Below are 26,739 nucleotides of genomic sequence, written 5' to 3' on the forward strand. Positions count from 1 at the left end.
AGGAAGCACTGCAGATTCAAAGAGCACAATAACCAACCAATAAGGAATGTCAGCCTACCCTGGCCTGCTGATCCCTTGGTAGTTCATGAATGAGGTGATGCTAATAATTTTCATCGCTTCCTGCCACAGCAGGGTATCGGTCACACAAATATATAGTGCACATCACAGGTCTTCAAATCCCAGAATGGATCTCATAACCATGAGAAGCTTTCCTTCACAGGCTTCACAGTCTTGCAAAGTTTCTGGTGCTCTCCATGCAACGAATCGATCCGGTCGCACCAATACAGCCCCTGATTCTTCCACACCTCGGACATTTTCCCACTCAAAGTACACATCCTCCCAGTCTTGCCTGAATCCAATCGAGCATGCTTGAATTGGAATATTGAGCTTCTCGGCAACTGTTGCCGCCGCTTCCTTCCACGCTCCACCTCCAATTCCAGTCAAAAGTATAAATGAGCCATGGCCAGCAAGATCAATCGTCGAGATAGGCTCCTCCGGAGTCGCCTTATTGAGCCAAGCATGCGGCAAACGTGAGCCAGGATATGTACTTGGTTCATGATACAGTATCTTGTCCTCGACTGCTCGTCCAAATTGCTCATAAGGATGTGCTTCGTCAGCCATATAGATTCCTTGGCCCTCGTAGTGTTGGTTCATTTCGATTCCCAGCCCGTTGAATTCATGAGAGGTATGTTTGATTGCCGCGCGCAAAGCACGGCGGCGATTTGATCCTTGTGGAGTTGCACTCTTTAAAGCCTCCAATATCTGCTTCCGTTCAGAAAGATCCGTCGGCAGCATCCCGAGCGCATCCCATATGTGCAAGTGATCGCGGAGCGCCTGGTTTGCTCGGGTGATGATCGAATGACCAACAGGCTGTCTCTCGCTGGAGTAAGTGGATAGAAGCGACGGGGACGCGAGGCCCTTGCAGACATAGGCAAGCTTCCAGGCTAAGTTGAAGGCGTCTTGGATGCACGTATTTGAGCCCAGACCGTTCAATGGGGGATGACGGTGCACAGCGTCGCCGAGACAGAAGCTGCAAGCAGGATATACCATCAGAGATAATTCATTCATCAGATTAACTGGGGCGACACTCACATGTTACCTTCCGAGTACTTCTCTGCAACAATCTCATTGATAAACCAGGATGAGATATCGAGAATTTCGGCGGGTGTGTCATCGCCAATAAACTCTTGCACCCTCTTCTGGTACTCCTCCATAGAGGGCTTGTCTTTAGAGCGGTCATAGCTGCGATCTGGGAATAAGATGAACATCCATTCATTCCAAGGCTTGACCATGCGAACGATCCCCATCCAGCCAAAGTTAGGGTGCTCGCGATCTGGCTGCATCACCCAATGGAGGTTGCCCGTTCGATTCTTGATAAGATGGGAGAGATCGGCCTTGACAAGCACGTTGATCGCGATACCTTGTCCCGGCAAAACTGCGAGAGGCAAATTCAGTTGCTTCACCACTTGGCTGCGGGCACCATCGGCCCCCAACAGATACTTGGTGCGGATATGGTATTCGTGGTTTGAGATGTCATCGCGGATGGTTGCTGTGATCAACCCAGTCTTCTCTTCATTGACGAACGAAACAAGTGTCGTATGGAAACGACATTTGAAGCCTTTCAAAGCTGCGTGGCGGACTAGAACCGGTTCCATCACTGTCTGTGGGAGGTCAAATGGTTCACATGGACTCGCCAGTTCGTAGTCACCCTTCAGACTGTTAGTTGATTTATTCAACAAACTACTCAGGCCCATCTCCTGGAAGAGTAAAGCAACAATAGGAAGGGTAATTGAATCCTACCTTCCGTCTCGGGTCATTACCCCAGGAATCAATTCTCGCGTATTCTTCGCCTGCCATACTGTGGCACCATCTGGTGTGTTGCATATGTTCTTCGCCCGTAGATCCCAATTTTTGGAGTTCCTCATATAGACCGATATCTCGTAGACATTCTGAATAGGTATATTAGTATTTTTGCCGTAACTTCAAGATCTACCCATGACTGACCGAGTGCTGCCATGTTGGTAATATGTGCGCGAGGGGTGTTCGCTGTCCCTGGCGCACTGCTGATCATGATGCCCTTGAGCCCTTCGCATTTTAGTGCACTGAATCCAAAGTCGCCTCAACCTGGATACTTACCATGAGAGCCAAGAAAGCAAGCTAAGGCTGCACCCGCAGGCCCTGCGCCAACAATAAGGAATTCTGTATCGATAGCATGATCCTTAACTTGATCCGAATGGGTGACTTGAGCAGCGCACGGAATTTCAGCCGCTGCTGTATTTTCTGGTACTGCGTTCGGTGGTGTCTCGCCGACTGTGTTTTGGTTGTTCATAAGAAAGGGAGCCATTGGCTGTAAGATGTATGGTTTGATAGCGATATATTGTCACAACGCGATTTGCGTAGCTTTATTCGTCAACGTGAAGTGTAGAAGATGTCGATGCTTGTTATAAATACAAAGCTCGTGGTGAAGTTGTCTGTTTAATCTACCAAGAAGCTTTGGGTCTTGCCCAGGTGCATTGGAGTCCAGTTGATAACACAATTATTCCGAAGATCGTCCGAAATTCTGTGCTTTCGGGCGATATTCGTGGAGTTCTCGCCTACAGATATGTGATTGGAACCGGGCCAACTGCACTGTTCTAAAATGAGCCCCTTCTAGTGGACTATAGGTCATTAGGTAACTATGGATCTACACCCTACATATTATGATGGTTTAATATTGTAAAGTTGGAGTCATTTGTCTTGTTGGAAAAAAGTGGACACATTGAAACGTTGAGACATAGAAAAACGTTCGAAGAGATATGAAAGCAAAGGGAAGCACTATCAAGTCAAGTACGCATGAGAGCCTTTGGTAGGGTTTTTCTAGTACGCTTATTATTAGAACCCTATTATATTGAAAGATAATCCCTACAGAAGCGTCTATCCTTGCCATTGAGACAATGTCTGGACTTGTTCCGAATTGCGTTCAAATCACAACTTAAAACTACCAAGGTAAGAATACATAAGAAAACTATTAAACAATCTGTTGAAATTCATGAAATAAAAGAGCATCAAAGATCAGGTATCGAAAGATCTGGGTAAGACGGGTGAAAGATTCCCTTAGATATCAGGGAACCCTGAGGTGATGGACATATTGCAATGTGCACCCCACAACACGAAAGTCCTTTTCAAAACAAACCACAAGCACAGCCCACCTAGTCAAGCTCAGACTCCTCCTGAGTGTGACCACCATAACCAGGCATAGAATAGTGAGCATACAGGTGAGACATCAACATATCAGCATCATCTTCGAGCGCGATGCTGATAAAACAAGGTGTCTTGCGGACCTCCTCAGAGACATTGGCATAGATAAGGGCCACTGCACAATCGCACATGCGCTGGTACCACAGATACAGATTGTGGCCAGGAGACAGTGGCTGAAGCTCCCCAGTCACAACAGGCCACACCGAGTGCTGACGGAAGAGCAGACGGATGGCAGCCAGCCAGAGTTCCCAGTTCTCGTTGCCGGTGAGAGGGGGGACTTCGATGGGGACGAAGTGCTTGTCGTGGGAAGTGTTCATGAAGAACCTCACATGCTTCGCGGTCCTGGCTTGTTCGGCCATGTTTTCAACCAGCGAGGGCACCGAAGAGATATCATCGTCGCTGTCGGGGCCACCGAATGGGAAGACGAAGCGGTCCAGGTCGGCGGTGGAGAATGTGGCCGAGACGGGATTGCTCGGTCGCTGAATCCTTGGGTTGGCTTCGGGGATGTCCTCCATCTTGACCTTAGGAGGGGATGACTCTATATCCGTGTTAGCGGGGGGAAAAATCCATTCCCAACGTCCGTTTTGAGAAGAGAAGGTGGGACTGTTGGCGGAATTGGAACCGAGGTTGGAATAAGGATACAAGGTGATGTCGTCCTCAGTGCAGGGAAATAGATTCGGGGAAAGACTGAGACCATTGGCAAACTCACTATTTTTGTTCTTGGTATTTCCGTTGGTCGTATCATTGGTAGGGGTAGTGGAAGCCTCTGTAGTCTTGTTGTTAGAGGCAAGATAATACCAGTCCCAGAGTCCATTTCGGGAAACAAAGATAGGGTAGCCAGTGGGATCAGCAGTGGGAGCATGACATAGGGTAATATCATCCTCGGTACATGGAAACGGGGCTGAGATGGGGCTTGGGGCAGGAGTCAAGTCAAAACTGTACTCACTCTCGTTCTCATCATTGGCGACAGAAGCAGGAGTGGGGAAAGGCATCTCAGTTTTGATCTCTGCACCGGGGGAATAGAGGTTAGAAACGGTATGTTGTGTAGTGCTATCGAGGAAAGCCTGTTGAAGGTCTGTAAGCTGATTGTAGTACTCACTTGGGGTCTGGGTTCCGGTAGAGGGCTCCTTCTTGGGGGTTCCTGGCGGGGAGCTGCTGTTAGCTCGCTCTAGGATGGCTGATCGTATACCTTTTTGCTTCTTTCGGATGGGCGATGATGATGGATGAGGGGACAAAGTATGGGACATACCCTTCTTGACGCCCTTACGGGAGGAAGGTTTAGGAGGCATGATGGTTGTTGATGAGTGGGAGAGGAGGTTGATGAAACTGAGAGATGGCAGAGAAGACAAAATTTGGGGAGAAGGAGTTGGAAAAGTGGTGAGGTGTTTGAGAGGTGATGCGTTTGCTGCCCAGGTGGAAAAAGTTTGTAGGCAATTGGGAAGTTTATATATGTACTGTTGGTAATCCGCCAGATTCCATGAGACAGACCAGCCCATATTACACAAAGCACAAGGAAAAAAAAAAGGCTCTTTAAATTGTGATGATTACATTGTTCATGTATATAATTTGACACAGCATAGAAACTGTGAAGAAAGACATATTTATGAAACAAATATCTTGAAACAAAGGATCTGAGACATAACATGCAGAAGACCCTCATCTGCAACAAACGAGACCTAGAATTCAGGATTATAATCCACAACAGGAATTGTAGTGTCATCCAATCTGACAGAACCCGGGGTGTCAATGCGAGCGTACTTATTGAGCCATCCCAAGACCTGTTGATGCCAGACAAGACTATTTTCCTTGTTGATGACCCTAGTTCGGTGCCATTGAGTTAGCTATATTGACTCTCTGATGATGCATTCACATTCAAAGGCTCCATTGTACTTACCAATGGTTTTCATCAGGGAAACTGAGCAGCCGGCTTGGAACACCTCGCTCTTGCAAGACATTGAAAAGCGCCAGACCCTCAGAGATGGGAAGCCGATAATCCAAATCACTGTGGATAATGAGCTGTGGGGTAGCGAACTGTTTAATGTGTTCTGGAGCCGATGGATCCCATCGACGATAGTTGTCTCGGTTGTCCCAGAACGTGCCGTTGAACTTTGGAAGGGTCAGTATACGAACCGAGCAAATACCACGAATAAGACACATACCTCATGCTCCATGAACCACAGTTCCTCAGTCGATACCTTTGCATCGGCCACAAATGTGCCGTCGTGGCTGGCGAGTGCCTTGAACTCGCGGCCGAGAGGATTACCCTGGATCCAGTTGATCATGAAACCACCGTAGCTGGCGCCAGCTGCAACGCCGCGATCGGTATCAATAAAGTCGAAGTTGTCCCGGACATACTCCCAACATTTGACCAAGTCGTCGTAAGGGTAGCTTCCTGTTGATCATTAGAAGGTAACAACGGGAATGAGTGATGGGAATGATATACCCCAATTGTTCGCGATCTCGTCCGTGAGTTTATCACCAAATCCAGTGCTGCCAGTTGGGTTAGGCGCGACAACCACATATCCCTGGTCAGCGAAGACCTTGTAGTTCCACCGAGTGCTCCAGGAGTCACCCCAAGAGCCTTGAGGACCACCGTGAATATAGAACAGGAGCGGGTATGACTTTGACTTGTCAAAGTTCGAGGGGTAAATGAGCCAGGAATGAATCTATAACGTTAATACCTCTTCAGTTCCATGACAAAACGGTAGACTTACATCTGTCCAGTTGCCCTTATAGTAGAACTCATCAACGTCTGATGGACCAAGGCTCTTCAAGGCGGGGTCAACTTCGTTGGCAGAGAAGATAACACCCGTGATACCTTTGCCAGGCTTCGCAGTGTAAACTGTGCGACTAGTATAGATAGCAGAACCAGAAACAAGGTAGTCTCCGTTAGGCAGGCCGTAGTAAGCAGCCACCGAGCCACCGTCGGTGAAGTTCTTAGGCTTGAAATCATTACCAGCATTGGCGGGCAGCAAGAAAAGTCGAGAGCGCGCAGAATCCTCGCTGCTTAGAACCAGATTTTTCCCGTCAGCAGTCCACCTGATTGCCTCAGGTGACCGGTCCCAGTTCTTGGCCAATGTACGAATAGTATCCTTGGAGTCAATGGTGTAAACGTAGACAGTGCGACGGTCTGCTTCGTAGGAGATATCTTCCATTTGGAGATATGCAAGGAGACGGCCATCTGGGGAAAAGACAGGACTGCTCGAATCACCCTTGATGTTTTTCGGTGTGCCAGGACTGTCTGGGCCATTGATGGCCACGGCCTTTTTGGATCCATCATGGGGTACAAGATAAATATATGAAGCAGTGTTGTTTGCACGTGGCAATTCAGGCGCCTTACTCTTAAATGCAACCAATTTTCCGTTGGCGGAGATGTCATAGTCTGACGAATCGCCAAATGGCGGGTAGGGTGATTCGAGGTTCTTGACTCCTGCGACGAGGTTCTTGAGAGATCCATTGGAAATGTATTGGGATGTTGCTCCTTGTCCGGCTCTCTTCTTCTTCAGGGTCCCCGAGAAGATAGCATTGAATCTTGTCGTGAGCCAGGTATCCCAGTGGCGGACGTAGATACTATCGTAGATACGTGCCGAGCTTAGAGGCGTGGCAGCAAGCTCTTTATTGTATGCCGTTCCATTGGGCCAGGACTCTCCATACACCAAGAAGTTAATGTCTCCAGACTTAGTGATGGCCGTCTTGAGGCCAGAAAGTGGCGCCGGCAGGGAAGCTGCCTTGTAGGCACTGCACAGAAGTTAGGAACGTTTCATCCAAATATGCACGTAGACTCACGAATTGACGAAATCAGAGGTATCTGATACCCAAATCTCGGTACCTCCAGGAATCTCAGAATTAGTGCCGTTGATATACAACAGACCCGAGTCAGTAGACCCCAGCCAAGTCAATTCGGAGACATTGCTGTCGTTGGTAAGTTGAGTCACTTTTCCAGTCTCCAGATCCAACAGGCTCCACCATGATGATGTAACATGGGTCTCGAAGGAATATTCAGAGGTTGAAAAGAGTGCGACTTCCTATGTCAGGTCAATAACATTGTCGATATCTACCTTCAATAGTGGAACTTACTCCTGACGGATTGGGAATAGCCACACCCCGTCTCGGGGCGGCGATAAGCTGTCTGCAAAGAAAATCAGCAACCAGCCAAGAAGTACAATGAATAAATCGGGTGGGAAGATCATCACTGACTCGGGAGTAAGAGCTACCGCAGAAACGATGATCGACCCGAGGGCCGTCGTCAATTGAAACACGCGCATATCGAAAATCAAGTACGCACCCACACAGCTCAAGAGAAACGTGCAGACAACCAGATGGGCTACATTCCGGACCGTCGCTGAAATATAAGTGCTGCGACTCCACACGCGCAGTGAGCTAGTAGACATAGCGGGGAGGGCACTTGCCGTCCAGGGGGGCATGTTACATTCCTCGGTGCCAAGACAGATATGCATGATGTTATTTCGAGCTCTCGGCCGCTTCCAAGGCCCTAGCAAGACGTGCTGCGAACAAAGAAAGGCGGAAGTAGGCCGACGTAGGGCCCGAGCAGGGTCCGGCTGCTTGGCTTGCAGCGCCAAGCATCCGGAGTCCGCTGAAATTCCGCTGGTAGCCGGAATTATAGAATAAGGTCATGGTATTGAATGCCGATCAACAGGGGCTTTGTATCAGAACGGGATGGTTAAATTCAAAGTATACGAATATATTAATGTTTACGAGTTATCATTGTCACGGGATCATATGGATGTCCAGGAAGGTTACAAGTGGCACTATGCTAGGCCCTAATGACCCCATCTGGGCAATGGTGCCATTCTAGAAAATGCGTACAACTGCGCGGTAATATCGATATCCAATGAATTCAATTACACTCGCTATAGTGCGCCTGACAAAATCGCTTCAATACTCAAAGTCATCATCCACACCTCCTTTGCTAGTAGTCTCCTTGGTGACCGCTTCTTGTTTCCGATACATCTCTGCCACAGCACGGGTGGTAGTAGCCTCGTCTGGCTTCTTATCGTCGCGGGATTTCATATATCGCGGGAAACGCAGAGACACACCCTTTCCACCGCCGGTTGTTCCTTGGAACTCATCGGCAGCGGCTTGGTAGCGTGGGCTGAGGGTCAAATCGGCTGTTTTGACTTCCCACACCAGTCTTGGCTCAAACCAAACATCTGGTTGGTCCTTGGGGACAGTCGAGTGAGTGTAAAATGGCTTTGGTCGGTCAATTACCAAAGGAACTAGTGTCTTGTGTAGCTCTTCAAGTAGCACCTCAGAGAAGCCAGTACCGATGTTACATATGGTCTCATATGTGTCGCTGCTGGGGTTGTAGGCAGCGAGAAGGAAGGCACCATAAACCGAAGTACGTTTTCCACGACCATAATAGGCTCCGAGTACGACAAGATCGAGAGAGTCACCAACACCGGCGAGGTAATCTTTTTTGACCTATACAAATGTTAGCAACGGTTAAAGTAATCAACAAACAACGGCATCATACCTTCAGCCAGTTGCGACTGCGCTTGCTTGGCTCGTAGCCACTCTCTGTTGTGTCAAGCATCTTCACCATAAGACCTTCGCAAGAAGCCTTAACACTAGCCTCGAGCAATTCTTGGATCTCATCGAGAACATTAGAGTTGCCATATTGGGCAAACTGGAACTCCCCCTCAACCGGTTGGAAGCATTCATGCATGAGCTCTCGCCGCTCCCGTAGAGACTTCTTCACGCAGGGCTGTTGAAAGGTTAGCGAGAACAACTAAGTATGGCTCAAAGCGACTCGGTGTGCCTCTTTTCTCCCTCATCACCCTCACCATAAATGGGGGAGAACACTGAATTGCGAGGAAGAAGAAGAAGAAGAAGAAGAAGAGAAGAGGGAGCCAGCGAATCGCTCTGATATGAAATTTAAAGAGACAACGGTCTTACCTCTCCATTGAAGAAAAGCAGATCAAAGGCGTAGACGCAGACCTTGACCTTGACATCTTCCGCTTTGACATCCTTGCGCTTGCGAGTCATTAGTTGCTGGAATGGAAGAACCTTTTTGGCCTCCGTATCCCATGCCACAGTCTCGCAATCAAGAACAAAGCTCTTAACGTCGGGTTTGACCCATGTGTCAAGCTTGCCTAGAACATCGGGATACTTCTTCGAAAGATCTTCCGAGTTGCGGGAGAAGATTGAGGAGAGTCCCTTGCTGTCCTTCTGTAGTGTGTCCAAAGCTCCAGGATACTGGTGGATAGAATCCGGAGACACAAAATGGATCTGGGCTCTTTCTCCATCATACTTATATTCGCAAGTGAATTCCTTCCCTTCAAACCGGTCAAGGACCTCAGTGATAGACTTTGTCGGTTTGGCAAGCATAGGCTTAATAGGAATTCCGGGGGAAAGCTTGCACACTTCAGGCAGCTTCATGAGACCATGCTCAAGAACGGCAGGAATGATTACTTCGTAGGCAGGAAGCTCGCTGTAAACAGTCTTGAAGATGTTTTCACCTTCGGCCATTTGCTCTGCGGACGGGATCTTATTGCCGGCTGATTCAGCCTCATGAATCTGGACTGCCCGAGAAACAGCGACAAGAACTGTCTTCTCTGCGAGTCCCAGTCTCAGCTTACCTTCCAAAAAGCGAACGATGAATTTGGCTTCGCTGGGGCCGCCCTTGTCCTGGGTGATATCCACCCCTTTGCCTCCTTTACCAGCAGTGTCGGCATCGGCTGCAGCCAACAGTTTCTTGATGCCTGAAATCTTTTTGTCCTGAGATCCATGGCCCTGGACCTTGGCGATTCCAAGAAGGCCTTCATGCACACCTCGAACAGTCAAAGGCTTGGGCTTGAACATGGTAGGCTGGTTTGACCGACTTTTGGCAGCGACCAGTCCCAGGTCTCCGATTTCCCGTTGATCGGCTTTGATGACGGCAAGGCTGCGGCCGGTACATTCGCCAATAGCTTTCATGATCAGGGACTCTCCGATACCCAGTTCAATTCCGGCATAATCGGCAGCCAGTTTATTGATCATCAGCTGAACAGTGGGTAGGAAATCGGCAGGGGTCAGGCGAAGAACCTGGCGAAGGAAAAGAGAACAGTGGTCCGTGATTTCCAAGCGCTTTCTGGTCATCTCTACCAGAGAGAATGTGGTACATAACGCAGCATAAGGAACAGGAGCGCCTGCTTTCCAGTCTGGGTATGGATCTTTACCACTGGCTTGCAATTTGGCTTGGAACTTTTCGATTGATTTCTTCGTGAGCTCCGGCTTGAGGTCATCTTCATCTTCGCTTTCCAATGGGTCCTCTTCTTCTTCTACTGACGGTGACTTCTCTTCAGGAGTAACATCCAAGGGCTTTTCCATGGCTGGTTTTGGTGATGGCGATTTGACCTTTGGCTTTGTAGACTCGGGCTTCTTCGGGGATGCCGATTGCTTCTTGGCAGCTGGAGATGTCTTCGCCGAGGCCTTTCGTCGTCTCTTAGAGACAGGTTGAATATCGGAACCATCGCTTTCTTCCGCCTCGGGGCTCTTTTCCCGCTTCACACCCTTCGTTGGCTCTGTTCCATTGAGGGCAGCAGTTGGTGCTGGGTCGGTGGCGTCTTCCACCTTAACCCCATCGGTGTTATCCTTGGGTTCCGAATCAGCGGCATCACTGCCTGCTGCTTGTCTTTTTCCACCAAAAGCTAATGTGGTTTGCTTCTTCGGCGGTTGGTTGGCGCCCGAGCCGAAAAACCTCCTACATGACGAACAGAATGAATTAGCGGAGTGAACGAAAACAAGACCCGAGAAAGGTCAGAGTGAAAGGGCGCATGCGCCATCGAATATTGCCGACGCACCCAATCGTCTGCTGTCCATCCTGTACATACCCCAGGGTAGCCTGTTTCCTGCTCTTATCATCGGCCATGATTCGCGATGGTGAGAACGTTGTTTTGTTCAAATTAGAATTTCGCTGGGCTGTAATACTGGCAGGTGACAAGCCTGTCGAAAGCTTCGAGATTGGTGTGGCCAAGAAATTGTAGTGTCCTGCAGATCGTATGCAGAAGCTAGGTCTTGAGCGCGAGTGCGATAAAAGCGCAAGCTCTGTAATCCGCAACACACGCATAGGTGTTCCTCTCGGAGTCAAATGGACACGGAATATGGCCCAATATATAGTCCGAGCAGACCAGAACCGCAATTGAAATAGCCAAGGCAACACCGGTTGTTACTCTGTGTCGCAGGCAGCTGTCGGGTTTCCCACGCGTTGAGACGCGCTAACGCATCACGTGCAGTGCTATCTTACCCGTTTAGGATAGATTATGTTCACCGCTTAATTATGCAGGCAGATCATGACAAAGCGGTGCAGTTTTGGGATGCAGTCCCGCTGTATTCGATCACGATGGGTCCGCTACATGGTGTTTACAATGGGGCTCTTGATATTTGAATGATTTAGTACTACTCGACACCTAACCTACTATCTTGCAACTCTGACGCTGCCCGGCCTTATTCGGCTGCAATGGACAACCTCCGGCAGGAATCTTTCAAACAGGTATGATATACTTTATTCGGCTCTTAGGACGAACAGCTCTGATCTCTGAATAGCTCCGAGCGCCATGCGTCGAACTCAGTGCTGTGGGCCTCCGTTTCCGAGGAAATCAAGCTTCCGCCGCCGATGTATCCCGAGTCCTTGAGCCGGTGCACAACTGTTTAAAGGAACTTGCGGGGAACAATACGCTCGACGAGAAGCTAGCTGAATATGCATTCTTTCCATTGTCGCATATCTTCAATGAAACACAAAGACTACCCGCACGATGCTTGGAGTCCGCCGTCCACTGTTTGCGGATACTGGTCGCCAATGGGTGGCGGCAACGGTTGTCTCCTGCAATGGGCAAGCAACTCATAATCCTGTTGACATTGATCGTCGGAGGTTCTCCAAACAAGGCGGAAGAAAAGCAACTACCGAAGCCCAAGGTTTCAGAAGAACTGTGTATTGCTGGGTTTGACTGCCTAAGTGCTATCTTCACGGTCTTGGAAGGAGCTGTTCCAGACCGGACAATCTATCACGAGATCGGCACAGCGACGGTTGTCGATCAAACAGTATATATTCTCCTTGAGGGAATTGTCGATGATAGATCAGATGAGCTCTGCCTGGCAGCCGCCAAAGCTTTGCAAGCACTTTATGCTCGAGTCACCGACCGCGTGGTGCTTGCTAGCATCATGCCGCGAACTGTGTCGGCACTGGCTAAGATTCTAAGGCCGTCAACGCAGACTCGCAGGTCATACAAGCTCCTCCAAACTTCCTTGCAGATTCTCACCGAGCTCCTAAGAGCTGTTCTCAATGACCGTGTCGCCTCGGAAGTCTCTCCGCCCGAACTGGGAAGCGATAAGATAGCTCTGGATGAGGCCTGGTTGAAGGCCACCACAACGCAGATCAAGCTTGCGCTGGCCAATGTTATCCAGGTTCGCCGTCATCAGCGACCAGAGGTTCAGTCTGCCGTTCTAGACCTTTCCCTGATGGTAATTGAAGAATGCCAGACCACACTTTCAGAGTCTCTCCCTATTATGGTTGAAACAGTTGTTGTTCTGGCAGATAAAGAGGACGAGGGAGTGAATGAAGCCTACAAGAACGTAACTCATCTTGCCACCACATACCCTACAGTGTTGGATTCTTTAAAAGAATCGCTGCATACCTGGCTCACTTCTTTCCCTCGAACTATGCAAGGCAACGATGAAACTGCTAAGCAGTGGGGGCTTCGTCAGATCTCCACCGTCTTTCAGGTCCTGTCTCAAGTTCAATCTGGATCAGATTTGCTTACCAGCGGTTTGGCATCCGGCCTATGTGATAGCGTTGGTGCCGTTGTGAAACAAAACACCAACGCTCTCCAGCCGTTGGCCTCAATGGATGCTAGCTTCAACTGGGAAGTGCTTAGCACCGAGGCTAGATCTAAGGTGTTTCCACCCATAATTTTGGAACACCAAAGCCAACAACAAACTCTCAAAGATTTACGGTCAATGATTACTAGATTGAACTTGTCTGAGTCTGGAAATGAGATCACTCAATCAATTGTCAACCGTATGCACACGACATCAAGTGATTCTGCTATTGCACCTTTCTGGTTGGCGATAACTTTCTTGCGGGACAGCACTATGGCAACAGCCAGCTTTGACGATTTCATTTCTCTTGATCATGTTGAGGGGTCCATCTCATCAACTGACCGTGGCGGCATGATTGAAGAGTTGTATTATATCTCATTGAATATTCTAAACGAACTGTCAGTTGATGGAATGGGTGACTGGCGTACATCAGCACTCGCTCTGGAATCCGTCGCTCTCCAATCGCAACAACTTGGCGAGGCTTTCCGACCTGAACTCATGGACGCGCTCTACCCAACTTTGCAGTTGTTGGCATCACAAAACCCTAATCTTCAACGCCACGCCATGACATGTCTGAATATCTTGACCAATGCCTGCAACTACCCAGACACGAGTGCTATGATCATTGAAAACGTGGACTATTTGGTGAACTCGGTGGCCTTGAAGCTTAATACCTTCGACGTATCACCCTATCCGCCACAGGTCCTGTTTATGATGATCAAGCTTTGTGGTGCCCGGTTGATACCTTATCTGGATGATCTGGTTGATTCTATATTTGGTATCTTGGATCTATACCACGGTTATCCCAAACTCGTCGAGATGATGTTCAAAGCCCTAGCTGCAGTCGTTGAGGAAGGGGCAAAGAAACCGTCTTTACTCACAATCGACGAGGGCAAAGAGAATGGCTCCCACGATAACCGCAAGTCTCAATACCAGAATCTCTCCATCTCAAGCATCGCCGCGAACATTGCCAACCGCAAAGCCAAACGGCATGCTGAGGATGAACTAGCGGATGCTGATGGCAAAATCCCCCATCCCAAAAAGCCATGGTCAGAAACATACGACAAACCTCCTCCAGAGCCGTCCATCGAAGAGCTTCTGAGCCAAGCTGAATCGGATGAGCCGCCACTCCCACCCCCCAAAGAACCAGAAGATGCCGAGAAGCCGCTCAGCAAAACCCATGCCCTGCTCCTCCACATCGTCAAATCCATCCCATCCCACCTAACCACACCATCTCCCTACCTCCGACGCTCCCTCCTCTCAATCCTCATCGACGTCCTACCCGCCCTATCCCAAAATGAAACCAGCTTCCTCCCTCTAATCAACGAGCTCTGGCCCACAGTAGCAAGCCGAATAATCTTCCCCTCATCACAAAACGAAACATCCAAATCCCTCATCGCAACCCCATCCACAGAACCAACCCGCAACCCCGAAACCCCAGACCATCAAGAAGAAACCTTCGTCACGGTAACAGCCTGCGAAGCGATGGAAGCAATGTGCAAAGGCGCAGGTGATTTCATGGCAACGCGCGTCGAAACCGAATTCTCCCGCTGGGACCGGCTGTACCGCCGCGTGTGGGAGAAAGTGCGCGCCGACGCCGAGGCCGCGAACGAGCGTCGTGCCAGGTCCCAAGCTACGACTGTGACTGTGACTGCCGCTGAATCAGGAGATTTGGCGTCCACGCTGCACTTTGCTCTCTCTTCGTCCCTTTCGCTCTCGCCCTCAACGCCGGGGTCGAGATTCTTCACGCCGCACCACCGTCTGTGGCGTGCGTTGGTCTCCCTCTTTATCACGGTTCTCTCGCATGTCAGGTTACCGTTGGAAGTGGGTGATAGGATTTGCGAGATGCTTGGTGGTTGGATTGCGCTGTTTGTCGGGCCGGAGTATTATTTCATTTCTTCGAGGACTTCTATGTCTGTGGAGGATGCGTCTGGTGAAGGTATGGGTTCTGTTGAGGATGCGATTCGGGCGATGGAGGCTTGGAATGTGGATTTGACGTGGTTTGTCTTTATGCGGCATCGCTTGAGGGCAGATGTGGTTACTACAGGCAATGCTGGGAACTGTGGTGGTGCTATCAATCTCCCTTTCGATGGCGAGGGGGAGCAGGTTAGACTTGCAGAGGTGGCGTTCTAGTTCTTGCTTTCCGTTGTTCATAGCATTGCATGGCATGAGATATGACTATATTGTATTTTGCTCTAACTCACTTGTAAAGGTATTTAAGTGCAACTAATGTGGATGAAACTTGGATAGTTGATACCATATTGATATTCATTGTAAAGGAAGGAGTGACGATTGGTGAGCTAAACTAAAATGACAACTGAACTGATCACCCCATGCGAGATGGGTAGATCAGACAGAGGTCCAAAAATCCCCGTGTTCAATCTAAGAATAAAAGCAGATAGCAATTAACGAAGGGTACAGAACAGCGTACGCAACGATTACCGTCTACTCGCTGTCCTCTTCGCTCTCCTCGTCGCTCTCGGCATTCTCGAGCCACTCGATGAAGGGCTTAGCAGCCTTGTGGATCTTCTTGCTGGTCGAGATGTCGACGTACTTCTTGCTGGTCTTAGCACCCCACGCCTTGAGGGTTTCCTCAGACACAAGGTCGTTCTGGTAGTAGCCCAGCAGGATAGCAGGGACCTGGGCGACAAGCTCCGGGTGATCTTGACCAACGAAACGCTCGGTACCACCGAGGAAAGCCTTCTCATGACGATCGGAGGTGATCATCTTCTTGAGCAAACCAGCGCGGCCTTCAATCTGCTTGGCGATCTTCTGGTCGAAGATGCTCTGGGCCAGAACGGCAACAGTCTTGTGCTTGGTCTCAATGCCGAACTCCTTGGCCTTCATGTAGATCTCAACATCAGTGACGTTGGTAACACCGCCCTTCTCAGCAGCGGTTTCAACGATCCAGCTGCCCAGCTGCTCGTAGGACGAGGGTCCATCAGCTCCCTCATCGTCACCATCCTCAATAACAAGGGCGCGCTTGAGGTCCAAGGGGAGATCCTTGGCACGAGCCTTCACGGCCTCCTCGGAAACGTCAACGGCCCACTCATCATCCTTGATCTCGGCCTCAGCCGCGATAGCCTGGGCCTGACGGGTCACTTCATCATCGCTGTTAGCCTCGAGGGCATAGTCTTCATCGCCATTCTCGGAGTTGTTGCTGTCGCCGGGGCTGGCATCCTCGCCATTGGCAGCCTTCTCCTTGTTTCGCTCGCGGCGGGACTTCTTCTTCTCCTTCTTGCCACCCTTGGGGTTGTTGCGAACAATGAAGGTGCTCAGCTTGAGGCGAGGGTCGACATCAGAGCGCTGGCCACAGGCCTTGCAGTCCAGGGTGATCTTCTCATCCTTGATAGAGACGTCGGTCTCGGGGTTCTTGCACTTCTTGCATAGCACAAACTTGGAGATGAAGCCGTCAAGGTAATCCTGGAGCTTGGGGGCATCGTGGGAACCGTTGATGATCCAACGTTCGTCGGAGGGCTTAGCGTTTGCTTGAGCACCAAGTTCAAATCCGAAGTACTTGATGAGATAGGCAGGAGGCCGACTGAGGGACTGAGCAACAGAGTTCAGGTTGACGACAACGGTCTTAATACCGTTACCCTTGCCCTCGACCTTGGCCTGGAGCTTCTCCATCTTGTAGCGATAGAAGGGATCGGTGATATCCCGGCGAATGTTGACGGTGGCCATGATGACGGTTAATTGAGCGATCGGTTCACTAAAATGGAACGGTGGGCTTGCTTAAGGGAACGCTGGGAGGATTCTGGATGATGATTTTGTTGACGAGACAAGACATGCGTGTCAAGTTTCTTTTTTTGGGGGTATGGAAGATTGTGATTTCTTTAGGGAAAAGTCACAAGAAATCGAGGAAGGAAGATCCGGGGTATTCAGCCACAGGATCGAAGGTGTATGCTGCAAGGTTTCGGCGCGCGAAACGTTTGCAGCTTGAGCGGCAGGTGATGTTCGAAATTTTGGACGGAGGACGAATACATAGACAAGTTCGCGGGAAACTTCTCAACGTGTTGCTTTCTGGGAACGGTTGAAGTTCTTTGGGGAATCCGAGTCAGAGGTCGGAGACCTGGTGGACGGTGGCAAGTGATGATGGCGAGGCCGAACTAACCGATCAAAAATGAATAGCGTAGAACTGAAAGTCCACGCGGTGGATAGATAAAGGCTTCGAAAATAACTCGATGCCTGGAAGTGTTTGTGTGTTGTTGGGGAAAGGAAGAAGAAAAGGAAAAGCAGAATTTTGAACAAATCACGGTTATGTCAGCGTGCACGTGCCGGAAATAACTCGGAGTATAAAGGACCATTGACAGTGGAATATAGTACAAGGAAGATCTTGGGTATTGCAAACGGGTGATTTGAAGAGAACTTTCTTAAGTTTAAGTCTATTTGTGTTTCAAAATAAACCCTTGACAATACTGAAGCATATATAAGTGATCTAAGTCAATTTCCAATGTTGTAATACACCCGGACAAGTACAGCCCGAACCTTCCAAGACCCCACCACGGCCACACAACGGTAATCGGCAATCTCCTTCGGTCACTTAAGTACGGTGTCTTGTGTTGTACGAGTATAGCCTGCTGACCCTGCCAATCTGCTCTTCATTTCGATTTGATTCTCTTTGTCAAAACGACCTCGGATTTATTACTCCGAAACTCCCCACCTTTGTCCGGCCCAAGGCCAAGACACCATGCCCGTAGATCTGTCGCTCTATTTGGTCACGGATTCGACCCCGGCCATTCTCAAGGGGAGAGATTTATGTACAGTGGTAGAAAGTGCTTTGCAAGGAGGTGAGTGGTGCTCCGGTTTCCCTGCCAATTATTCAACTAACCCGCGCCATAGGCGTGACGGTGGTGCAATACCGGGACAAATCAAACGACACTGGTCTCCTGGTTGAAACTGCCCGCAAATTACACCAGGTAACCAAGAAATACAATGTGCCACTTCTGATCAATGACCGGGTCGATGTGGCTCTTGCTATTGGTGCCGAGGGCGTGCATCTAGGTCAAGATGATATGAGTTCGTTGCTATATACGATTATACAAAGATACATGTACTAATGTCGAATATAGACTTCGCGGAAGCAAAGAAGCTTCTTCCCGAGAATGCCATTATTGGTATCAGTACGTCCTCAATCGAGGAGGCTAAAAAGGCTACCGCAGATGGCGCCGACTATATCGGAATCGGTACAATGTTTGCCACCCCTACGTAAGTCCGCATGTCCAGTATCCCACCATCCAGTAATAAACGCTAACTATCCATAGCAAAACCAATACCAAGTCAGTCATCGGGACGGCAGGTACTCAAGTCATCTTAGATGCCATTAAAGATTCCGCCATTGGCACTGTTTCCATCGGCGGTATCAACCACTCCAACGTGCAACGAGTGCTCTATCAGTCTCAGTCACCAAAGAAAGGACTAGATGGAGTCGCCATTGTCAGCGCCATCGTGGCAGCCGATGACCCCAAAGCTTCTGCCGAGAAATTCGCCGAGCTCATCCGAAACCCTCCCCGGTTTGCGCAGGCTTCCAATCCTCCTCGTGCTAACGAGGCCGAGGCCTTGTTGAATGAGGTGCCCCAAATCGTCCGTAAGATGGTAGAGGTGCATCCTCTCGTACACAACATGATCAATTTCGTTGTGTCGAACTTCGTGGCCAACGTTGCCCTTTCTATGTCAGTATATTGCACCTAGCCAAGCCATTTTCCATGCTAACCATTCTACAGTGGCGCATCTCCCATCATGGCTCCGTACGGTGATGAAGCCACGGACTTGTGCAAGTTTGATGGCGCCCTTCTGATCAACATGGGTACATTGACCAGCGAGAGTGTCTCAAACTACTTAAAAGCTATTAAGGCATACAATGAGCGCGGCAACCCAGTGATCTACGACCCAGTCGGTGCGGCTGCAACACACATTCGCCGCAATGCAGTGACTCAGCTTATGGCCGGGGGTTACTTTGATCTGATCAAGGGTAACGAGGGCGAGATTCGCCAAACTTGGGGTAGCAGTGTTGTTCAACAGCGCGGTGTCGACAGCGGACCGAGTACCCTTGACGGCAATCAAAAAGCCACCTTGGCTCGGGATCTAGCTCGCAGGGAGCGTAAGTAACCCGGGAGTCTCTAGCCGTGGTTCGCTTTTTCTAATTTCATATAGGAAACGTTGTGCTATTGACCGGAGCAACAGACTACCTCAGCGACGGCGAGCGGGTCATTGCCGTCGAGAACGGCCACTCATACCTGGGTCAAGTGACCGGAGTACGCAAGCTCTCCAAATCCCTCTTTCTAGTACACAGCTAACAACAATTTACAGACCGGCTGTGCCATCGGCACAATCTCCGGCTGCTTCTTGGCTGCCCACCGATCCGACAGACTCCTCGCAGTGCTGTCTGGAATTCTCATGTACGAGATCGCAGCGGAGAACGCAGCGGCCAAAGAGTATGTTCGCGGCCCGGGCAGCTTCGTCCCGGCATTCGTCGACGAGCTTTACGCTATCCGCACAGCGGCGGCAAATGGTGATGACAGCTGGTTTGCCGGCCGGGCCAAGGTGCATGAGGTGAAGCTATAGATATCTAGATTAGTAGACGAGCGATGTGTACATACCAGTACAAAAATTTGACCATGTATGATTGAAATTTATAATAAAAAGCCCAAAGACAATGCATATGAAGTATACCGGCCCAACTTCCCTCGGTAGCTTCCCCGCATCTCCGACTTCTCCGATTCCCCGCGTCCCCGCCAATTCCCGCGGTCTTCACTTCTTCTACTTCTACATTCTACCGGAATCCCTCAATCATCACTTAGAACATACCTCCAAACCTTCGCAATCATGGCTGCCCCCACGCGCGCATCTCGAATCCGTAAGACACCCCCGAATATCAACGCAATGGAAGTCACTAACACTGAACCAGGCAATCCCGCACTCTTGTATGCAGAACACCAAGCATCAAACAAAGATAGCATCAAGACCAAAACTGACAAAATATCCCTACGACAGCATCTGCGACATCCAAGACAAATTCCGCAATGGAATCTACGAGTTCCCCAAACTGTACGAATCCCACATCCCAAACCCAATTGAAACCAAAAAGCCAACCAACCAAACAGCGTCTCAACAACAGAAAAAATGCTCCGCGCAGCCTCAACCCTCGAGATCCCCGTGTTCATAACAACTCAAAGCCGCGCCAAACTCGGCAACACCGTTCCAGAACTCCAACAACACCTGAACGGCCCACATATTCGAGCCGACGTAGACAAAACCCTCTTCTCAATGATCACCCCGGAGATCAAGAAGCTGCTCCCAGCAGCAGACTCGACGCCCCTCGACGTGATAATTGTCGGGATCGAGACGCACATTTGCGTGACGCAGACGACGCTCGATCTCCTCGAGCGCGGCCACCGCGTTTACATCCTCGTTGACGGCGTTAGCAGTATTAACCCCGAGGAGAGGGGGATCGCGCTTGCTAGATTGAGGGATGCTGGTGCTGTTGTTACGAGTAGTGAGAGTGTGCTTTTTGAAATTCTTGGTGATGCTTCGCATGAGGCGTTCCGGGCTGTTAGTGGGCTTGTTAAGGATACGAAGGAGAGTACGAAGGGGGCTTTGGGGGCTTTTTCGAAGATTTGATTTGATGTGACTTAGTACTTGACTTTCTATACTGGAGGTCCTAGGAGAATGCATTATGATATATAGCTACATGTAGCTGCCACCTTTTGCTTGGTTGAATAGATTGTTTTGTTTAACTGATTTTCAGTAACTCAAAAACGTCAGTTTTCTCAAAATCTGGACCATCCCGGTATCCCAGCCACACATTCAGCTTTATACCAGCGGATTCAGCTTCGCGCGCGAGCGAAGATGGCAGTGTCCAGAGTCCCGCAGGCAGTTCCTCATCTGTTTCGGGATCATAGACTGCTTTAGGCGAGCGGATAGTCACCGTGTGTAAATATGGAAGATGCGTCCTCTTATGCTGGATCAAATCAAGAACAAAAGGATCGTACGGTGGTAACTCATCACTCTCCCATAGGAAATTAGTGAGGTCCGTATCGTCGTAAAAGACCTCCAACACCTCCAGACTGCGAGGTAAGCCACTCCAGACCCCATACGGATCATCCCATCCACAGAGAAAGACGTGGTAAATGCGTAGAGTTTTAAGGGACGTGAACTCGCTCAGATCAATGCGAGGCCCATTGCCCAGTCCTTCATGGACAAGCGGTGGCCGCGTCATTGTCAGTTCAGCCAACGTTGTTTTCTGCGGTTGCAGTGTGCGCACAAAAGCAGCACATGTCCAGCTTTTGGCTGGCTCGTCCCCGTAATGGCCCTCCCACTCGCCTTGCTCGGCATCGTAGTGAAGCGTCTTCAAAGCTGTCGGCCAGCTTAATACAGCGGCTAGAGCCTCTTCATGCGCCCCACAATCAATCAGTCTTAGACATTTGACGGGCGAAGTGCCAATATGTGAGTTGTTTGCAAATTCCAATGGCTCCCAATCACTGAACTTGTGAATAGTAAGGGTTTGTATATTGGAGAACCAAAAGAACTGATGGATATCATGAATCGAGTCGTCGCATGGAACAGTCGCCGAGGTTATGTGTTCCTGGAGACTCGGGTCCTTCTCGAGACTCCGGTTTAGCTGTTGCAGCGGAACCGGTTCGCCGACACGACCATATCGGCGGACAAATATGTCACGATAGAACAATGGCTGTAGAAGAAGACCATTCGGGTGATAGGTGGCGAGTAGGAAAGAATGAAGGTCTTTGACGCTCGGTGAAGGATCATGCTCGATCGCGTAGCGGTAGGCATCCCCAAGGTCTTGGAATAGCAGTGGTTCCTGCTTCGTGCCCATTTGTAGGTAGTCGACGATGGCTAGAATCACTTCAGCTGGAAGATCCAGCAGACATGCCATTATTATTGCTCTCGAGGGCCAGTGGTTCCAGATCTTGATCAATTCCAAATTTGACAGTGATGTTAAACAAAGGCCGAGGAAGACAACGATGGTAACTTTGCCAGACAGAAGCTGACCTGCCACTTTTTTTCATCATAAACTTTGCACTCCAGGCTCCAGGCCTCGAGGGGGCTCTGGAGGGCTCCAGGGCTCGCTCTATTGGTTACTAATGTTTACTAGCGTCCAAGGGTCCACCTGCCGGGGGGTTTGATTAGGTAGACGTACCTATGAACGTATGGACGATGAGGTGGTTTATATACTAAGTGGGATGGGATTCTAGTTGATATTGGGCATTGACCATGGGAATTGAGAGGTAACCATGACTTTTTTTTTTCTCATTTCTTTTTTTGTTACTTAGTAGGTCCTGTCCGTTGCTATCAATTCCGGCAATACTACTCCGTACAAGCTAAAAAGAAAAAAAGGTTTCCCTTCTCTGTTGGCAGCCTTGGAACCCAGCGCCTGATCCCATTCTCACTTTCTTTTTCTGATTCCTAGGGAATCACAACCCTTCCGTATCATGCTGTAAAACCGGGATCATTTCAGATCCGGATGTAATCAAACATAAAAGCCAAGCCTAGTCTGTTTCATCTAGGACGAGGCGTTGTGATGGGGTGGGTTGAGCCATCCAAACGCCGATGCACCACCCACGGGATTCAGCGTACCATGCTTGTCCGAAGGGGTATTTGGGTGGTGGGCAGAAGTATTGGCCTGCTCAGTGGTAGCACTGCTAGGAGCCGAGGCCGAAGTCGTGGGGTTCGCGTGGCTGGTAGACTTCCCGGTGCGGAAGACTTTCATCTCGCGTTTATCAGTCGCCTTCTGGGCAGTGTTGGTGGATTTCTTGGCATCGCGACGCCATGGGCCGCTCCAAGAAGGCATATCCTCGGTTTTAGTAGGCTCAGAAGTCGGTGGACTGGCAGCGGCTGGGCGCGTTTCAGCTGAAGTGTGAGCATGAGCCTGGGGGTTCTGTAGATTGGACTTGTGAGGATCGCTATTCTCGCTGCCAGGCAGACGAGTCGATGGGGGCACAGAGGCCGGTTTTTGTTGAACATTGGCAGGCCGGCCAATGACACCAACGGATGGATTTCCGTTAGTAGGAGGTCCCAGGATGTCTCCAGAATTAGGAGTACCAGGAGAAGTGCAAAGAGACTTGAACACGGAGTCCTTCTCGGGACGCACGAGGGGAACAGATACGCGGTTATGCTCATCGTCGACCATGATCAGTTTATCTTGCGAGAATAGAATATCAGCATTGTGTGCACGCATCACATCGCTTCCAATGATGATTTGAATCGAGTTATCGCCGACTTCTGTCTCGCGAACCACAAAGCGGATGGTCACGGCGGGAACTTGGTGAGTGGGGGTTCCGGGGCGTGACGAAGATGGATGAATAAGTGCTTCAGGAAGATAGAGCGGAAGCTTGATGTACTGTACATCGCCTTCGCGCACGATTATGTTCTCCACCCCGAGATCGCGGACCATGGAGAGACCCAAAGTTGAGACGTAAGAGCCCGAGCAAACGGCTGCGTAGAGGAGAGAGCCATTAGTGAAAGTATCAGTCAACCAGCACCGAATGATGGACGGGACCGGTCCCAGCAAGAAGAGTCCAGGAGGGGGAATCAAAGGGGACTCGATAGGCGTAGTGCCAAGCAGGCGAGTTGTGTTCAGGCGTAGGCTGTTAGTCCGAGCGGAATGGTGTGAGTGACCAGAGGAGCTCAGTCGTCCATCAGATTGGTGAGAAAATGTCCTCTCAAGAAGCGGGTGGGTACTCAAGCCGCTGCCTGTCCGCAGAGGAAGGTCGTTGCTAGAACGGCCAGCCTGGCCGTTCCCGTGGATGGCACTTTCGTCAAAACGGACACTGTTGGCTCGCGACGCACCCCGTCTAGGCTCTTCCTCGCCATCAAATCCCGCCGCAGAACTGGCCATTGCGGAATGGTGACCTTGATCGAATCCTTTGAAAGCATCCGGGGGGAGTGGAAAGTGGGGTCTGGAAGGGATGTCTTGGTAAGTGGCGAACTGATCCCGGAGGGCAGAGGTGGACTACCTGGAGCGATTGCTCCTACCGAGTGCGGAAACGGCGACACAGGACACCAAGGACTCCTCAGTCGGGCATCGTCGTCCCGGCGACGCTCCAGTTGCGCGAGCCGTTCCCCTTGCTCGTACTGCGCAATGTGGAGCTCCTTCAACTCGTCAAAGACACGCCAGATGTCGTCACGAGAAGCAAAGGGATACTGCGCATCCATCGCCAGTCTAGTGTTTAGAATTCAAGGTAAAAAAAGAAAACAGAAAAAGGGACGCGGGGTAGTTGGAATAGTCCGCCCTAAGAGCAGGGGCGCGAAAAACGTCACTTGAATTCGACACCTTTTCTCCAATATCTCCTGCCGCCTTCGATCTGTGAGACGGCCCACCGGCCGTCCACCCTGTCTTCGAAGGACAAATATCTCAGGCCTGATCAGAACATCCAGCAGCGAGTTTAGGGAAGATAGACGACGGTATTGGCATAGATGAAGGGAACGCGTTTCAAGATGGTTGGTATCGTAATGAGGGATTCTTGTTGGATTTTAGGCGATTCACAGACAATTCCAACTTCACAGAAAGATGCGACGAAGTATTTGGTGATGTTGTGTATGTGATGCGCCAGTGACAACTTGAGTTACGGATGATTTCGCCGTCGAAGTCCAAGCAAAGTAAAGCGAAATCGAGAGCAATGTAAGACAAGATTGCGATTATGGAGGCCTCAAGAGGAAGATACAGACACGAAGGGAAAAAGTTCCAGGAAACAAACCTAGCAACGGGATGAAAGGATTGTTATTGCGAGGAGTGAGGAGCGTAGTAGTTTGGATAGAAACCATTGTCACGGTAGGCGGTGACGCACCCCGTGGACAGGAGGGCGGAGAGTAAGGCGGAGAGTATGTGAGGTTCAAAAGGACGATCATCGGCCTTCCCTAGGTAGGGCTAGACCTTCCTCTGTGCATTCCAGGTATGCTCCGTACTCCACTCCATAATGGTCTATACATATCCCGTGGACTACATAGTACGTATGTAGTGTCTTGCAACGCGCTCTCATTCAATTTGTACCGCTACTATTCACACCCGACCATGACATGTGAGCCTAGTGTTTGTGTTAGAAGTCCAGATGTCTACTGTGTGGGAGACATCAAAGTGAATAATTTGTATCTATTTAGCAACCATATTCAGTATTGCTGGTTGCATATATAAGGCTGTCTGATGGTCATGAATAGGAATTTCCCTATTCTACACTGCTTAACGGCTTAACAAAACATGGACTGGCTATCTTTGTACTCCTCCATTTCATGTTTCTCTGCCCCTTGTCAAAAGGTTTCTTTCATTGTCACCTTAAAGCTTTCCAGTAGATCACCTGGTTATCGTATACTTTTCATAATGCTTCACTGGTCATGCAAATGGAGAATTGTGGGGAACTAGCAGCGTAGAGAGCAGAGGATTGTTTACTATCGATAGACACTTCTGTCCCACGCACCGCCAAGAGCTATAGCATAAATGCCCAAACCGGGGGTGTGATATATCTACTCGAAGATCGGCCATAGTAGCAATGCTCATACTCATTTGTCTATTAGGAAAATTGGGAATCCTACTCAATATGTGGCTACAGAGGCTCGTGATATAGATGAGCTATGCCTTTACATAGATTGTTCTAAGATATGTTCTAGTGCATCGATGCTTAGAAAAGGCCTCCCATGTACTATTGGCCTATCTCGCAAGAGCTTGTCTGCTATTACGGGGAACCAGAACTGCCACGGCGAGATCACCTTCGATGATAATGTTAAACGGCTTGCACATTTTCGCCTCGTAACAGCCTCATAACCTCGACGGGAGGCCCATGATTTGATACTTCAAATCGAACATTTGAGCTATGGAGGGATTGAATGCCTGAGGCATAAATAACGGCCTAAGGCCATAAAAACAACACCAGATATGTTCACTTCGGGTAATATCGGCTTCGCTCCCGCATTTACCCGTCCCTATCCGTCCCACACTTATCTCTTATCGCAATCAAAATGGATCCTGATTCGGATTATCCTCCTTCGGATTTATCCTCTTCATCATCCGAAGACAATAAAAACAACGCTCCAACCATGGATTCACGTCCCACAGCAAAGGAGTTGCTTGGTACGCACTAATTGAGCCACTGCAGCTACGCCCTCCCACCATGTCTTTCCGCTAACTGCGGTAGATCGCGTCGACTATGATATCTCGCAGCTGCTGCAGCGGTTCGAGAACATCGTCGCCATTGCTGCCAACAAGTTCGACGGCACCAGTCATGTTGATGCTGCTGTTGAGGCATTCCAAATTGATGTTGAATCCACTGCCCTGGTATGTCCATATGCAATGCCCCAGCGTTACAGCTACCTCTCCCCTTCCCAAGAAGAATGCAATTGAGCTTCCAAATCCACACCAAAGCGCGAGACTAACATTCTGCTACCTTAGATCCGTGCCGCAGAAGACCTGCTCGCCTTGCACCGCCTCATGAAGGAGCTTTGGCTCTTCGGCAAGCTCGATACCCTCGGCGAGGACGAGCGCGATGTCCAGCGTCGCGAGAAGCTCGAAGAAGATGTGAAGGCCATCCAGGAGGCCCTTGCCGGAGGACTGTTGACGCCCTCGTTCGATGAGGCCGAGAACCCTCAGAAGTCAGAGGACACTGAGAAGGAGGTCCCTGAGAAGTTGAGGGGCCCTGAGCAGTCCGAGAAGCTTGATGAATCCGAAAAGTAACGGTGGTT

General features: G+C 49.9%; 11 protein-coding genes across 11 annotated transcripts; 4 read left to right on the top strand and 7 right to left on the bottom strand.

The window, feature by feature from the left end:
- Positions 1-162: 162 nt before the first annotated feature.
- On the bottom strand, positions 163-2,344 carry N7471_011974 (Monooxygenase FAD-binding; the record flags this gene model as incomplete). Its single annotated transcript, XM_057284693.1, has 5 exons — positions 163-1,030; positions 1,093-1,709; positions 1,801-1,949; positions 2,005-2,085; positions 2,137-2,344. The coding sequence occupies 5 exons, from the start codon at positions 2,342-2,344 to the stop codon at positions 163-165; spliced, it is 1,923 nt and encodes a 640-aa protein (XP_057130959.1).
- Positions 2,345-3,188: 844 nt separating this feature from the next.
- On the bottom strand, positions 3,189-4,526 carry N7471_011975 (uncharacterized protein; the record flags this gene model as incomplete). Its single annotated transcript, XM_057284694.1, has 1 exon — positions 3,189-4,526. One exon carries the CDS (start codon positions 4,524-4,526, stop codon positions 3,189-3,191), a length of 1,338 nt encoding a protein of 445 aa, XP_057130960.1.
- A 387-nt stretch (positions 4,527-4,913) lies between these two features.
- On the bottom strand, positions 4,914-7,694 carry dppV (dipeptidyl peptidase DppV; the record flags this gene model as incomplete). The annotated part of the gene is made up of 8 exons (XM_057284695.1): positions 4,914-5,055; positions 5,132-5,343; positions 5,397-5,629; positions 5,681-5,903; positions 5,952-6,975; positions 7,024-7,262; positions 7,315-7,366; positions 7,435-7,694. 8 exons carry the CDS (start codon positions 7,692-7,694, stop codon positions 4,914-4,916), a joined length of 2,385 nt encoding a protein of 794 aa, XP_057130961.1.
- A 439-nt stretch (positions 7,695-8,133) lies between these two features.
- N7471_011977 (DNA ligase (ATP) CDC9) lies at positions 8,134-11,107 on the bottom strand (the record flags this gene model as incomplete). Its single annotated transcript, XM_057284696.1, has 4 exons — positions 8,134-8,679; positions 8,732-8,962; positions 9,154-10,939; positions 11,040-11,107. The coding sequence occupies 4 exons, from the start codon at positions 11,105-11,107 to the stop codon at positions 8,134-8,136; spliced, it is 2,631 nt and encodes an 876-aa protein (XP_057130962.1).
- A 588-nt stretch (positions 11,108-11,695) lies between these two features.
- Positions 11,696-15,186, top strand: N7471_011978 (uncharacterized protein; the record flags this gene model as incomplete). The annotated part of the gene is made up of 2 exons (XM_057284697.1): positions 11,696-11,728; positions 11,782-15,186. The coding sequence occupies 2 exons, from the start codon at positions 11,696-11,698 to the stop codon at positions 15,184-15,186; spliced, it is 3,438 nt and encodes a 1,145-aa protein (XP_057130963.1).
- A 312-nt stretch (positions 15,187-15,498) lies between these two features.
- N7471_011979 (translation initiation factor eIF5) lies at positions 15,499-16,737 on the bottom strand (the record flags this gene model as incomplete). Its single annotated transcript, XM_057284698.1, has 1 exon — positions 15,499-16,737. The coding sequence occupies one exon, from the start codon at positions 16,735-16,737 to the stop codon at positions 15,499-15,501; it is 1,239 nt and encodes a 412-aa protein (XP_057130964.1).
- A 734-nt stretch (positions 16,738-17,471) lies between these two features.
- N7471_011980 (bifunctional hydroxyethylthiazole kinase/thiamine-phosphate diphosphorylase) lies at positions 17,472-19,684 on the top strand. The gene is made up of 7 exons (XM_057284699.1): positions 17,472-17,843; positions 17,896-18,072; positions 18,126-18,261; positions 18,318-18,725; positions 18,777-19,153; positions 19,207-19,307; positions 19,363-19,684. The coding sequence occupies exons 1-7, from the start codon at positions 17,744-17,746 to the stop codon at positions 19,615-19,617; spliced, it is 1,554 nt and encodes a 517-aa protein (XP_057130965.1). The 5' UTR covers positions 17,472-17,743; the 3' UTR covers positions 19,618-19,684.
- Positions 19,685-19,878: 194 nt separating this feature from the next.
- On the top strand, positions 19,879-20,673 carry N7471_011981 (uncharacterized protein; the record flags this gene model as incomplete). The annotated part of the gene is made up of 4 exons (XM_057284700.1): positions 19,879-19,909; positions 19,961-19,976; positions 20,047-20,100; positions 20,157-20,673. The coding sequence occupies 4 exons, from the start codon at positions 19,879-19,881 to the stop codon at positions 20,671-20,673; spliced, it is 618 nt and encodes a 205-aa protein (XP_057130966.1).
- A 112-nt stretch (positions 20,674-20,785) lies between these two features.
- N7471_011982 (uncharacterized protein) lies at positions 20,786-21,946 on the bottom strand (the record flags this gene model as incomplete). The annotated part of the gene is made up of 1 exon (XM_057284701.1): positions 20,786-21,946. One exon carries the CDS (start codon positions 21,944-21,946, stop codon positions 20,786-20,788), a length of 1,161 nt encoding a protein of 386 aa, XP_057130967.1.
- Positions 21,947-22,573: 627 nt separating this feature from the next.
- N7471_011983 (uncharacterized protein) lies at positions 22,574-24,225 on the bottom strand (the record flags this gene model as incomplete). The annotated part of the gene is made up of 2 exons (XM_057284702.1): positions 22,574-24,022; positions 24,046-24,225. The coding sequence occupies 2 exons, from the start codon at positions 24,223-24,225 to the stop codon at positions 22,574-22,576; spliced, it is 1,629 nt and encodes a 542-aa protein (XP_057130968.1).
- Positions 24,226-26,019: 1,794 nt separating this feature from the next.
- On the top strand, positions 26,020-26,731 carry N7471_011984 (RNA polymerase II mediator complex head subunit MED22; the record flags this gene model as incomplete). Its single annotated transcript, XM_057284703.1, has 3 exons — positions 26,020-26,131; positions 26,196-26,335; positions 26,450-26,731. The coding sequence occupies 3 exons, from the start codon at positions 26,020-26,022 to the stop codon at positions 26,729-26,731; spliced, it is 534 nt and encodes a 177-aa protein (XP_057130969.1).
- Between the last annotated feature and the right edge of the window lie 8 nt (positions 26,732-26,739).

Source organism: Penicillium samsonianum (genome assembly GCF_028829775.1).
Source record: "Penicillium samsonianum strain IBT 33392 chromosome Unknown utg000007l_segment0_segment0, whole genome shotgun sequence".
Taxonomy (NCBI): Eukaryota; Fungi; Ascomycota; class Eurotiomycetes; order Eurotiales; family Aspergillaceae; genus Penicillium; species Penicillium samsonianum.

What these genes read in the sequence shown, in the direction of transcription:
- N7471_011980 (XM_057284699.1), top strand. Translation starts at nt 17,744, where the DNA reads ATGCCCGTAGATCTGTCGCTCTATTTGGTCACGGATTCGACCCCGGCC. An exon ending in GCCAACGTTGCCCTTTCTAT is followed by an intron (nt 18,726 to 18,776) that starts GTCAGTATATTG and finishes ACCATTCTACAG; the next exon opens with TGGCGCATCTCCCATCATGG. An exon ending in ACCTGGGTCAAGTGACCGGA is followed by an intron (nt 19,308 to 19,362) that starts GTACGCAAGCTC and finishes AACAATTTACAG; the next exon opens with ACCGGCTGTGCCATCGGCAC.